A 13,556-nucleotide genomic window follows, 5' to 3' on the forward strand; every position below is an offset into this window, starting at 1 on the left:
CATCTTTAAAGACTACTGCTGGAACAAAAGGTCACGCACATAGGATCTAAAGTGTGGGGCATGTATGGGGATTGGGAAGGAACGGGGTGTTCAGCACACGATAGGGCGAGGGGGAAAATGACAAATTCACAAACTAAGAACCTGAGGTGCCATTATTACACCCATATCAAAGTAGCACCACAAGTCCCAGTGATGGCAGGATGTAGCCAATATGGAGCAGCAGCAGCAGGTAGTAGGGAAAAGGTTCACGTATGCTGAGTTTGCTGTCCACTGAAGGAGACAACTAAATGGCCTGTCCACCTGCCTGCTGAACCTCTGGCTGTTGCAGAAGAAGTTATTTAAATGTGACAGACCACTGCTCAGGCTTAGATACACAACCTCCCCCTTTCTGCCCTTGCCTATCCATACAACCTACTCCTCGTTGGCTAGTGCAATTTTAAGTAGCCAGTAGGACACAGGATTCACGTCAGAGATAAATGGCGAGATTGGTGCCGTTGTATCTGACTTTTAAGACCCCCTCCCCCCCCCCCCCCCACACAAAAATAAAAATAAATAAAAAATGTAGTGTACTGAGTGCAATCAGATGTACTAACAAATTCTTTTCATTTTATTGGAGAGCTTTATTATGAAGAAAATTACCCATTAGACTGCCAAGGAGGATTCCATGGTCCAATTCACAGAAGAGAATGCTGAATTGTAACAATACATACAAAACGTACTCAAACAACTTGGCATTGTTCTTTGGAGGACTACACAACACATACATAGAACTGTCCAGTTTCTTCTTTTCAGTGACTTGATCTAAGACATCTGTAGTGATGAGTGGGCCAACAATTAGGTACTTTTACTGTTATGGAATACATAGTACATAATTAGGTCGAAAGGCGTAGGGTTGTCATACAATATAGCATGTAATGTGCATATCCCCCTGTGCTACGTGCTGAGGTCTTCCGGCTCAATGGTGATGCTGCTGTTGGTCACTCGAGCTCCTTTAGGTCTCCCCATATCTCCTGCCCCATGTTCAAAGTGGATGTATCGGACTCCTGGGCCATAGTGTCTAAATCTGTATTCAATCTACAATTCAATAAAATAAAGAAATGAGTAAATAGTCTACAAACTGGCAGCACAGTTCCTACTAAAATTTAACAGTCTTTAGCAGATAAAAGATATAGGACTTTAGGACTGATTGATAAAAGTCAGTTTATCAATGGCAAATCACAGATTTCTTCCAAACCTTTTCAGTTCACACATCTGAGAATTGCATTTTTCTGCAGATGGAGGCACCGTTTCATTTAGGATTGTACAATTGCCCATCAAATGCCATCAGTTTCAGGATGCCTCCAGGATCAGCTGCCCGATTTTTTTTTTTTTTTTTTTTAAATAAAACAAACCCCCTTGAAGACTACTTTTCTGGATCTTATGGGACCAAGTGCATGTAGCACTGTAACGGAACCGCCCCCAGACTGCACTTGGGTACTTGTGTTAGAATACAGCTTCCCCGTATATATATACACATACATATATATACACACATACATATATATATATATATACATACATATACACATACATATATATATACATACATACACACACACACACACACACACACATACATACACATTCAAGGCAACAGCGCCCCCCACATAATGACACAGGGCAGGGCAATCTAACTTTAGTAAAAAGAGACACACCAACAGACAGTCCCATTAGGAGGGAGGCTGCTGGAAACACCCCCCCCCCCACCAAGCCAATACACAAACATACATCCCATAATAGTTTGCTCCCAAGCAAGACACGCAATAGAACAATGGGAGGCAACCACATGGCATTAAACAATCAACAACCCACCCCAATATTAGGACAGATCACCCTGTACCCCTAACAGGCACAGGGTGACTTACACAAAATAGGGATGTGGGGAGCTGAGACAGGGGTCTCCCCACCTCTCCAAAGTGAGCTGTGTTCCATGGGCCCCCCACCCAAAGCGACTCCTGTCACAAGCACCAAGTCCCACAAAAAGGAGGAAAAAAAAAAAAAAACCTCCTAAACTCACCTGTAAAAGCAGCAGTATGCGTGAGGCCGAAGAAAGCATTTCGTGACATGGGACAAAGTACTGTACATTATGTACAGTGCCATGCTTGCAGTAGGGTTTTTTTTTTTGTTTTTGTTTTTTAATAAATCGCTCTGCCTCCATATGACAGATTCTGCAATACACAGTTCTATACAACGATGTAATCCCCATAGACATGGGCCAAGTATCGGGTGACATTTAGCCTGTGTGCACAGAAGCTGGCCAAATATCTGGCAGGTCAGCATCTGATCAGGCAATGCCCAAGAGAGCTGAAAAAGGTATGTTCTGGCAGGTGCCAGTCCCCCTGTCAGAATACTATCTCAGCAGGCAAATCGCTGTATTAACATCTCCTGCAGTGCTACATAAAGTGTCCATTAATCTTCCCAAGTAGTGCAAACAGCACCAAAATCTTACAACTTCTACACCACCGTGTACTAAAGGCGATTTACTCTCCCCAAACGCAAAATGAATTTGCCTCCCATTTTAGCAATCAGCAAATGTTTTACTTTGCATCCCCTAGTACGACTCAGATTTGCACCTCCTTTAAATTACTCTCCCCCATCACATCGCCACTGTCTTTTCATTTATTTCCAGAGTTGATAAACCCTGCATTTGTTCTTGGTGCCCATTAGGCTTTGTAGAATATCAGATGGAATGAAACTTCCAGCCATGGGTCCACAATTTGCCAGAAACCAGCGTCCTCAACAACCAACAGCTCTAACCATACCAAAGCCCTACAAAGAGAAGCTTCAATCCCCCAAAATGCATTGGCTACATTTTATGTCATACACTAAAAAAGTGATTATCATTTTTTACCCCAATGGAGTTTCAAGACTCTATATTCACATACAGCACTCCTCGCCTACCTCCACAATCTTCAGGTTTCATAAGCGAAGCTTGTTAACTCACAACATGCTCTTTATAGTTCGATACAAATATCAGGCACTTAAAGGTTAAATGCCCAAAAGTGGGTGGAAATACCTGAGTCCACTTGAGGTCACTCTGCAGACCTGGAAGAAAGTCTTGGATAGCTTCTTTCTTCTTGGAAAGCAGCACCACATGTGCAAAATACGTAGATGTAAAGTTGGGTTTGGTGGAATACCTAGAGAGTAAAACAGACAATTCATTTACATGCATCATTTTCCCTACCTACTGTAGACAGGTCCTCAGATAATTGGCCACAAATAAAAGTGCATTAAGAACGGTCCATGTTGGCTTGTAGAAACCGATCAAAATTCAAACCTGCAGGGAAGAAGGGACTGAAAAATGAGTATTAGCCAATTGGTTGCTCTAGAATTGAGATGAGCTCAGTGTTCAGATTCTAGTCTGAACCCGCTTGAGCAAGCCTGCCACCCGTATTGGGTTAATCATAAGTTGCCGAGGCATTCCCTGCTGAATGATTTGCCCAGTACAGGTGACCTCTTCCTGGTGGTTTCAGATTGGGTAGGGATACACTCGGGCAAGTTCAAATCTAGAGCAGAGAAAAGTTTTGGAGCTAAAGGGTCATAGCCTAGCACCTACATGCACATTTCCCCATCTTCTATCCCTTTAACCCTGTTGCTGCCCATGTAACATTTGTGTGGTGGCAAAGAAGGTAAGCCTTAAAACACCCACACGTGTCTATAGGAAGAAGAGGTTTCAGTGTTGAGATTCTGCTCACTGTGTGCTCCCACCATAGTGATCAAGACTGTGCTTGGTCTCTAATTGGGGGCTTGCAGGACTGACTCCTGATCACGTGACCACCAATAGCCCTTGAGCATAATGACTGACCAGGACTGGACAGGAAAGGGGTTAGGACCCAGCAAAGTATAGAATGATCTGCCTAAAATGCACTCATCTCTTAAACTATTGTGGGTTTGCACACTCCATGGATTCATCCCCACCCAGTGTCTTGTTAACTATTCAATCACTTCCACCCTCAGATGTCTACAATGCATGACATTCATTATTTTGTAGTCTATGTGGAGAACTGGGAGGGATAAATAGGCTCTCTGAGACAACACCAAAAGTGTGCAGAGGACACAGGAGAGCCTTGAAGTTTGTCATGTCAAAGTTTCTCCCCTCCATTTATCAAGCAGGTAAGGAATTGCTTCCAATGGTATGGATGGACACAAACTAAAAAAAAAAAAAAATAATAAAATTATCATTGTGAAACTGCACCTACACTGCTAGGGTTACCTGCTCATTGAGGTCTAGGGAAGAGTAAAATCATTTTTCTTACCCGATCCTGCGCTGCTCTGTTACATTGCACTCCCCCATGCTGTGGCAGAAAACAGTCCCTCAGTATTGGTCTGGAGGACGTCAGGACCTTAGACCACTGCTGCATGGGGGAGGAGATGCTGCAGGTACCAATCTAGAAGTGAAGGATCAGGTAAGTAAATCTTTATGCCCCTAGATCTAAGCAAGCAGGTAGTCCTTGTGAGGTTACAGCTTCACTGAAAAGTTATTATTTTAAGTTTCTTGGAGTTGGGTTTTAACCACTACAGCTCCAGAAGACTTTACCCCTTTATGACCAGGCCATTTTTTGGCATTTAGCAAAAATACTACTTAGTCTGGTAATTGTGCCGTCATCACTGTACCCAAAACTATTTTCCCCCCCCTCACACAAATAGATTGTGGTATTTGATGACCATTTTATTTACTTTTGGCTATAAAAACATCCAGTAAAAATCTATTGTCAACACAAAGCTCTGGGATGTGATTGTACACAGCTGATCAGCAGGTCCAAGCCATAAATCATTGGCGGAGACTTTGTTAGGATCCCACTCGTACGTTGCTTTGCCTACACCGTCTGCAGTACATTGCAGGAAGGCAGTGGTTATAGCTACATAGCCATGTATGAACATCTAAGGTAACTTGAAAAATCTTGATTTCTGCCATTTTAATCTTTGATCATTTCCATAGTTGGGTGACATCACTGTAGTGCCTTTCCACAATACTCTATCACCATTTGATCATCACCATCACTAAAGCATGCAATTTTGGCTCAGCTTACCCCTACTCCAAGCTTGACAATTAGCCATGTGCCTCTGTAGGAATTTATTAGCATGAACCAGGTGCTGGACTACAGAAATATTGAGAAGGAGACATTTCTCTCTTCATAAACAGCTTTACATTCACTTTCTGCTGGATGTTGTGTGTACTATCGCCTCCAGTCAGCAGAGAGGTCTATAGCCAGAAAAGCTTATGGATTACAATGCAGAACACCCAGGATCATAGGATTTGAAGTCCAGGAGTAAGCCATCTTGTGGAGCTTATGGATCCTTTGCACCACAATTCTCAAGAGACACTGGGGCAAGGAGGAGGAATAGAGCTGCTTTTCTGCCAAGAGAACGGATGAGAGCACATTCTGCATACTGACCAGACCGCTGAGGGGCCAGACCAGCGGAGACTGAGGCAGCACAGACTGCAGTGATCACATCTGCACCATTGCTGCATGGAGACCAGAGCATCCTCTGCTGAATCTCCAGGAAGCATTCCTTAGAGGGACTGAGGGGGCCCTCCTTTCTAGTAAGAGTTCACAGCTGCACCACAGGGACTAGTGAGAGGGCACTGCCTATTCATACTAATAGCAGAGACAATGTTTTGCTTTCAGTAACTCAAGTATAATGCACCTTTGAAGCATTTTTTACTGCACCCTGGTTTAGTAAAACTGTCATTAGGTGCACCAACGCTTCCTTAAGGGCCCCAACAATAACCTGCAGATAAAAAGCATATGAGTTCCCTCCCGTAAAAAACACTCTGAAAGTCCCCTTTGTTCCACTCTCCCATTTCCTTCATTTCTTTGGGCAGTGTACATCCAGTCGGTCTAGGCCAAGCCCAGTCTTTATTAATGCACTTTAGTTCTTGTGTTTGGTAAATCAAACTTCATTACTGCTCACTGCTGGACTCCAGGTGACTTTGCTACCATTTATGCTCATCTGGATGCCAGTGTATGCCTAGTCTATTACTAAATCACCCTGTATGCAGATTTGTGCCATTACCATTGTTAATTAATTTCTGGGCTTGCTTCATTACCACCGTAATATGTGACCATACATTAGGTTTGCCTTTACTAACTGGTTCAGTGAATGTTTTCTGATATAGCACTACTGAGTACGAAGTATTTGTTTCAGTGATATTGCATGTTTTGTACACTAATCCCAATGTGTCAGAGGGTTTGAATTTCTTAAGGAGGCAAGGCAAAGAAAAAAAAAAAAAAAAAAAAACCATCCTAACCAGTGGCTCCTATCAGGGTAGGGCTATAAAATTACCATGTTTATACCACCTTTTAAAGCACTGCACTATATGCAAGTCACAAAAGGTATGATGGGCAGTATGCAGGGCTTCTGGATATATTATGAGGGGAAGCACATGGCAACCCCACCCACCTTGCCTTTAGGAGTACATCAGGATCCCAAACACTGAACTTTGTCCCATTTTTCTAACCTTCATAATAGTTTAAAAATCAAAGAACTAACCATCACTGAACACTACCAAGAAGCTGGAACATTCTGATAATGGGAATACCCACACAGTTGCACATTAAAGCTAAACAGAAAACTGGAAAAAAAGGCGCTGTGGAAAATGCTCTCAGACAAGCACCTTAGTGGAGGTGCATCTTTATTGGGTGAGATAAAGTAGCAAGTATAATAAAATTAACCAGCCTGAAGTGGACAGTGTGATTCCAATAGACGGCCCGTCCGCTCTGAGGGGAGCTGAGATCAAAGAATGCTCCTGTCGGCTTCAAATCACGTGGTGTCAGCGTACCAGCGTCCTGGGTGGTGTCACCATGGCAAACGAAGGCAGTGTCCGGCGTTGGCTTCAGCTGGGAGCATATGTGGGGTTACCAAGACGACATGTTTCGCGCAGTTGCGCTTGACAAAGCGCAACTGCGCGAAACATGTCGTCTTGGTAACCCCACATATGCTCCCAGCTGAAGCCAACTGCCTTCGTTTGCCATGGTGACACCACCCAGGACGCTGGTACGCTGACACCACGTGATTTGAAGCCGACAGGAGCATTCTTTGATCTCAGCTCCCCTCAGAGCGGACGGGCCGTCTATTGGAATCACACTGTCCACTTCAGGCTGGTTAATTTTATTATACTTGCTACTTTATCTCACCCAATAAAGATGCACCTCCACTAAGGTGCTTGTCTGAGAGCATTTTCCACAGCGCCTTTTTTTCCAGTTCTCTTCATCATGCATATGATTAACAAGGCAGCAGTGGTGAGCTCATGATTAACTGTTCACATGTTTCCACCTGGAGTGGCCTCTCTGCGCTCATTTGTATGAGTTTTCCATTAAAGCTAAACACCAGCCTTTCCTTCAGTCTTGCACATTAATACAGGTTCCTCTCCTGTACTGAAAATTCTTTCCGATTTCACTGCATACTGTGAGCTTCTCACAATGTGCATTGGAATCTGCAGCAAGTCATAGATCTTGCCTCATTTCCTGATTGTAGGACATCCAACATCAACTAGCCGCTTTCCTCCTCAGCCTAACTGTCCCTGGCCTGACCCTCTCATTCCTTGGATTTCAAAGGCTTAGCAGCACATGTGGGTGTTACATAGGGCCATCAATATGCAAATACAGCCCACCTAAGAAGTACCCCTCCTCCAGACTGACAGCCACCTATCAAGGCATTCTGATATTGACTTACTCCTCCCAGGACCCAACCCACTGCTTGCATCAGGGAATGTACAAAGGCAGGGTGTTGTGATGGTTCAGGAAGATATGGTACAGAAGGGTTTTCTGACCAAGGTAGAAAAAGTCAGGAAGAACCTGTCTATAACCAATTAACTCTGGTAATAAGCCACATGCCGACCTCCCACTGCAATTAAACTGAGGGTGGGCAGCATGAGCAAGCTGATCACATACAGTTGCAAGAAAAAATATGTGAACCCCTTGGGATTATGTGGAGTTTTGCATGAATTGGGCATAAAATGTGCTCTGAACGTCAAAGTCACAACAATAGAAGAACACAGTCTGCTGAACATAATACTACACAAACATTAGATGTTGTGCAATTAAACCATGGCAACATCTAATGTTTATGTAGTATTATGTTCAGCAGACTGTGTTCTTCTATTGTTGTGACTTCGATGACGTTCAGAGCACATTTTATGCCCAATTCATGCAAAACTCCACGTAATCCCAAGGGGTTCACATACTTTTTCTTGCAACTGTACGTACATCATCCAGCCTCTTACTAAAAGAGCTTAGACTGTCTACTTTCCAAAAAAGGGGTAATTTGGAGGCCATTTAAAGGCCTCAAAAAAATGAGGCTGTCAGTACATCAGAACTGAACATACATGCATCAGATTGTAAAAGCTATAACTTGCACACAAACCAAAATATACAGTACACCCGTTGGGATTTTTTTTTTTTAACCAAAGACATGTAGCAGAATACATTTTGGCCTAATTGTATGAGGAAATTTCACTTTTACTCTGTAATAAAACCCATTATCCCCCCCAAAACAAATACATTTCCAACATTTTTCGGCTTTTTTTTTTTTTTAATACAAAACAGTAGTGATCAAATACCAGAAAGAAAGCTCTATTTGTGTGAAACATATTGAAAATTGAATTTGATTTGGGTGCAGGGTTCCATACCTGTGCAATTGCCAGTTAAAGTAGCACAATACTAAATAGCCTAAAAAATGCCCTGGTCATGGAGGGGGTAAAATCTTTTGGAGGGCAAATGGTTAATCAAAAGCCAGACAGTAGAAGGCAGCAGATCCCTACACAAAAGGTTAAGGGCTCTTTCATACAGACGTTTAGATTGCGACCGCCTGCCCGTTTTTCAGATCAGAACCTCCATTCTCTTTTATGGAGCGGTGGGTGTATACAGACGTGTCAGTTTACACCCGCTGTCATCTGATCCGCCAAAAAGGGACGGATTGGGATCCAATTCCCCTTCTTTCGGATCGGATGGGAACTATTAATGGAATCCTGCCTGCATAAGTGGTCTAATGTATCCTCTGATCACCACAAGGGGTGAATAATCTGTAGCCTTTTATGAAACCACAAGACCAGGTTTGGGGTCCTTTGTTAGTCGATAACATTACCACCTCCAACAACGCTCAGCAAGGCTCACCAGTCCCTGACGATTATATCCGGTTGCATGACATCCATCCATTGCTCAGGATATCCCTCCTTCTCCAGGTCAATCACCTGCCGTTTTCCTCTACGACCAAAACAAAACAGACCTTTTAGGGCAGTAATGTGGATGTATGAGGTAGCGCTGTACCTTGTAGGGGGAATCTTCCTTTGTGACTGCTCAATTCTGGAATGGAGCCTAGATTGGTTGGTCCCATCAAGGCTGTGATGGTTGTAAAGGTGGCGAGTAGCACTGTATAGAAAAGGTCTTATAAAATATCACACACACAAAACTTTGACTAACATAGCCAACACATTTTGGGTCTTGACCCCCTTCTTCAGGGCTTAACACTTAGGAGTCCATTTATAAAGCAAACCATGTGACTTTCATAAAGTCTGGTGATGTCGGGGATCGCCGCGATGCTGGTCTCGGCGCAGGCGCAGTGCACTGCCCTGTGCAGGGACACTGGCACTAGGGCCGGGCCGACCGTGGCGATCAAGCTCATGCAGTAGAGGCCGCGGGCGCGCGCCTGGCACAAATGACAGCGCAGGATATTTAAATGGCCCCGAGCTGTCATTCAGTGCCTTCTGGTCTTATCCTGTATCCTGTATTGCGAACCTGTTTCTTGTAAGTTGCTGACCCGGATAGTGCCTGACCCTGCTGTGTTCTCCTGCCCAGACCCTTGCTTTGCCTGACCTCTCGCCTGGATGCCCCCTATTGGACCTTACCTGCTGTTGCTGACCTGGCGTGTGACCCGACTATTCTATGCCCGCTGCTTTGTACCGCACCGTCCCCATAGTTACCGACCCGGCCTGCCTGACTTTGCACTTGCTCAGCCATCCATCCATCCCTCTCAACAGGGTCTCTAGACCTCATATCAGGCTCTCTCCCGTGGGAGCCCCTAGCGAATACCCCTACCACTGACGGGTATCCTCAGTAGTCACGACCTGGTCCCGGGGTACTCCAAGTCCATCCCCACCATCAGGGGCCCTGGTGAACAAGTACTCTGGGGCTTAGACTCCGTGCGCTGGGGACGCCTGATCAGTGGAGTGCTAGTGGTGTCGCCGGGCGGTCCCTTACAGGTGAATAAACACCTCTGGTGAGATTTCCACATGAGGGACTTTGATTCCCTGCTCTACAAAATTGACCCCTTAGAATGGTTTAATCTTCCATAGTTAATAAGGTTGTTAAGGGAGGACAGATCCCATGCAGTTCAGTCTATTTGAATTCCCATAGCCTTATATATTCTGCTTCTAGAGGATGGCATCCGTTTAAGTTATTGACACTCCTAGCCAGGGGCGGATTGACAACTCATGGGGCCCCTGGGCAATAGGGGATCATGGGGCCCCTGTATCCTTTCCCACACTCAAGGAGGTACCAGGGGCAATTCATGGGGCCCCCTACTGACCCCGGGCCCTTGGGCAGTGCCCGAGTGTTCGAATGGTCAGTCCGCCCCTGCTCCTAGCTAGGACCATTTCTTGGGGTTGGTGGCATTTCACATTTTACTGCCCTAACAGTAAAGAACCCTTTCCACTATGCAAGGTAAAACCTCCTTTCTAACTGTAACTGTAAATGGTGGGCATGGGTCCTCTTCAGGATCCGTAATGAACAGTTTTTCATTTACAGAAGTCACCTTTGATACTACATCTTTGTGGTATAGGAAAGCTGAACCTTGTGTGGTTTGTTGGACATATTTAGTATGCGATTCTGGAGGCTGCTCACCAACAACTGGCGAGTTCCTGAACCCTTGGGAGGAGTTTGATGGAAAATAGCCAAGGGTGAAGGAAACAAACCACGACTAATTTGTACTGGCCATAAGATTTTTTTTTTTCCTGCAATGAAATCAAAATGTGCTTAGGGTTCAAATCTCCCCTTTCATCCAGGGTTAGTAGAGCGATATCCATATGGTGATGGGTACCTTCCTGGACTGTAAACTAGAACCAAAAGGAGGTGTATGCAGAATATTGCAGGTGCTTGATTGAAAGAGGACAGCCTTTGAAATGTTGTATTATTCCCCTCTTAAGCTCCTCTGAATATCTAGGCAATCTGTCCTCAAGCCTAGGTCCTCCATCCCCCTTATAATTTTTGTTGCCCTTCACTGAACTCTAGTTTAAAGAATGTCTTTCCTGAGGATTGGTGAGCAAAATGGAACTGCATAGGTTGAACCAGTATTTTGTAAAGGAGTAGAATTATCAATTCATCTCTTAAAAATGTATGCCCTTTTTAATGCACAATAATATTTGTTAGCTTTTTTTGCACTGTAGTTTGGCATTGCGTGATATTGCCAAGTCTGATTTACAAGCGCCTCCTAATCCCCCGATTCAGGCCTCCGGGTTGTGGGGGTTGTGGTACAGTTGCCAGTGAGTAAAAACCATGCTTCAGATATGTTAAGTGGGAGTAAACAAAGAAAACAAACACCCACACAAAGTCATAGCTCCTGTGGTCAGTAATACTTACCCATTAGGGACAAAAAAGCACTCTTTAACTTTATCATCTGGAAAAGGCTGTCCATAGTCTCTTGGAAGAATCTCAATTTTCCACATATGCATACTCATTGTCGATATTTCCCAGTAATTGAAGCCTTCTGAAAAATACAAAGTTTTCTCACACGTATTCAAATTGACCACTAAGAGCAAGTAAGTGCTAGCCAGAAGGACTAGTTACCAGTTAATTACAACCCCCCCAAAGAAGGCTACAAAGGAAGATTAAGGGATCCAGTAGTAGATTGTGGGTGAAGCACTAACCTTGACCATGGATGTTTTTAAGTAAATTCCTCTTTTTCTTATGAAGTAGGTAGAACAGCTTCCAATCAGGTGGGATTCTGTGGCAGTGCTTGGAGACAAATCCATCCCGTTGAGACTTCCTCTTCCACAAGGCCGGTGACTCAATGATATCCCTCCATAAAGTGCATACCCGGCAACAGAGCACAGTGAGATCATAGGCAGGGACCATAGACAGAATTTCCAGCAGAGCTTCTTCCGGAATACAGTTAATAATCATTCTCTGGCCTGTTCAATTCCTGTAAAGAACGAAATTGGTCAAAATTGCTAGAAATTATTCTTATTTCAAGTGTAACCACCCTGCCATAAGCAGAGATTAGTAGATAAATTTAGTTCTGTCGGGTGGTAATCTGCCTTGTGATATGAAAATCGGTCTTGTACCATGTGATCACTGACCAATCACCGCGGTCACACTTTTAAAAGGCTGCACGTTACAGCCAAACAAGCACAAACCACCACACATGATCACTGTACTGGGGTGGTTCATGATGAAAGACATTGGCTGGCTGCTCTGACAACACTGCATACTATTGCAGCCAGCCAGTGTCCCTGATCACCACCACACCAGTGCTAGTGTCACTAGACTAGTGCAACCAACAAGTGTTCCTGATCACCACCACACAAGTACAAGTGTCACCTGATCAGTGTAAGCCAGTAGCAGTGTTCCTGATTCCTGCCACACCAGCAACTGTGTTGCCAACTGCCACCACACCAGTGGCCAAAACGAGAGCAGCCAACAGTGCCCCTGATCACTGCCACACTAGTCTCAAGGGTAATCCATCAACAGTTTTCCTGATTGCTGCCACACCAGTGACACAATGTCACCTGACCAGTGCAACCAGCAACAATGTTCCTGACCACTAGCAACACCAGTGCCAGCACAGCCATCAACATTGTTGTCCTTGATCACTGCCATATCAGTACAGTGTCACAAGACCAGTGCAGCCATAATAGGGTTCCCGATCACCTCCACACCAGTGAAGACCGGCCTCTGCCCGACGTCTGTACTCTGGCCTGTTTAACCTGCCATCTGTGTGGACCAATCCACCGCCTGCTTATTGATAATGTCTTTGGATGCCATCTGAACTAACCCACCTGCACTTCCCACTGACTACTTTCCTGTGAGACACCAGTCCCAGCCATCCCCTGGAGACAACTGCAACTCCTGAAACCACAAAAACAGTTTACCCTTTGTCAAGCCTCCTGTACTACCAGGCCAGTGAACATGGCATTCCTAGGGGCAGCCATGCACCAGTAGGTTGGGTGCAACAGGCAACGCTACATTAAGCAATATTTCCTGACCACCACTGCATTGCAGTATTTTTGAAACAAATGTTGGTTGATTTTTATGAATTACAACATACAAGGTTATTACATAATTAAGCCAAACATTGAAATATTCTCACATATGGTATCCTTTAACTCAGGAGTAGCAGTATGCGTTGGTGAAATTCAAAGTGTGCCCACACTGTATGAAAAAACTATGACAACTTTGTGTATAAAGACATTTACTTGTTAAGCATTTTCCAAAAATTTGTGGAAACGAAAAACACCTTGGGATGTTTTTACTCTCTGCAATGTGTTCATTTTGTGGGCGTTTACACTGTCCTGATGCTCC

At 44.3% G+C, this 13,556-nt stretch overlaps 1 protein-coding gene across 1 annotated transcript; it reads right to left on the reverse strand.

Moving 5' to 3' along the window:
- Nucleotides 1-596: 596 nt before the first annotated feature.
- LOC149440602 (F-box only protein 44-like) lies at nucleotides 597-12,872 on the reverse strand. Its single transcript, XM_089658392.1, has 5 exons — nucleotides 11,903-12,872; nucleotides 11,616-11,742; nucleotides 9,156-9,245; nucleotides 3,056-3,176; nucleotides 597-1,074 (listed from the first exon to the last, which is right to left on the reverse strand). Exons 1-5 carry the CDS (start codon nucleotides 12,156-12,158, stop codon nucleotides 934-936), a joined length of 735 nt encoding a protein of 244 aa, XP_089514518.1. The 5' UTR covers nucleotides 12,159-12,872; the 3' UTR covers nucleotides 597-933.
- Nucleotides 12,873-13,556: the final 684 nt, after the last annotated feature.

Source organism: Staurois parvus, unplaced genomic scaffold (assembly GCF_062004578.1).
Source record: "Staurois parvus isolate SC_StPar_1 unplaced genomic scaffold, SC_StPar_1.0 ptg001066l, whole genome shotgun sequence".
Classification (NCBI taxonomy): Eukaryota; Metazoa; Chordata; class Amphibia; order Anura; family Ranidae; genus Staurois; species Staurois parvus.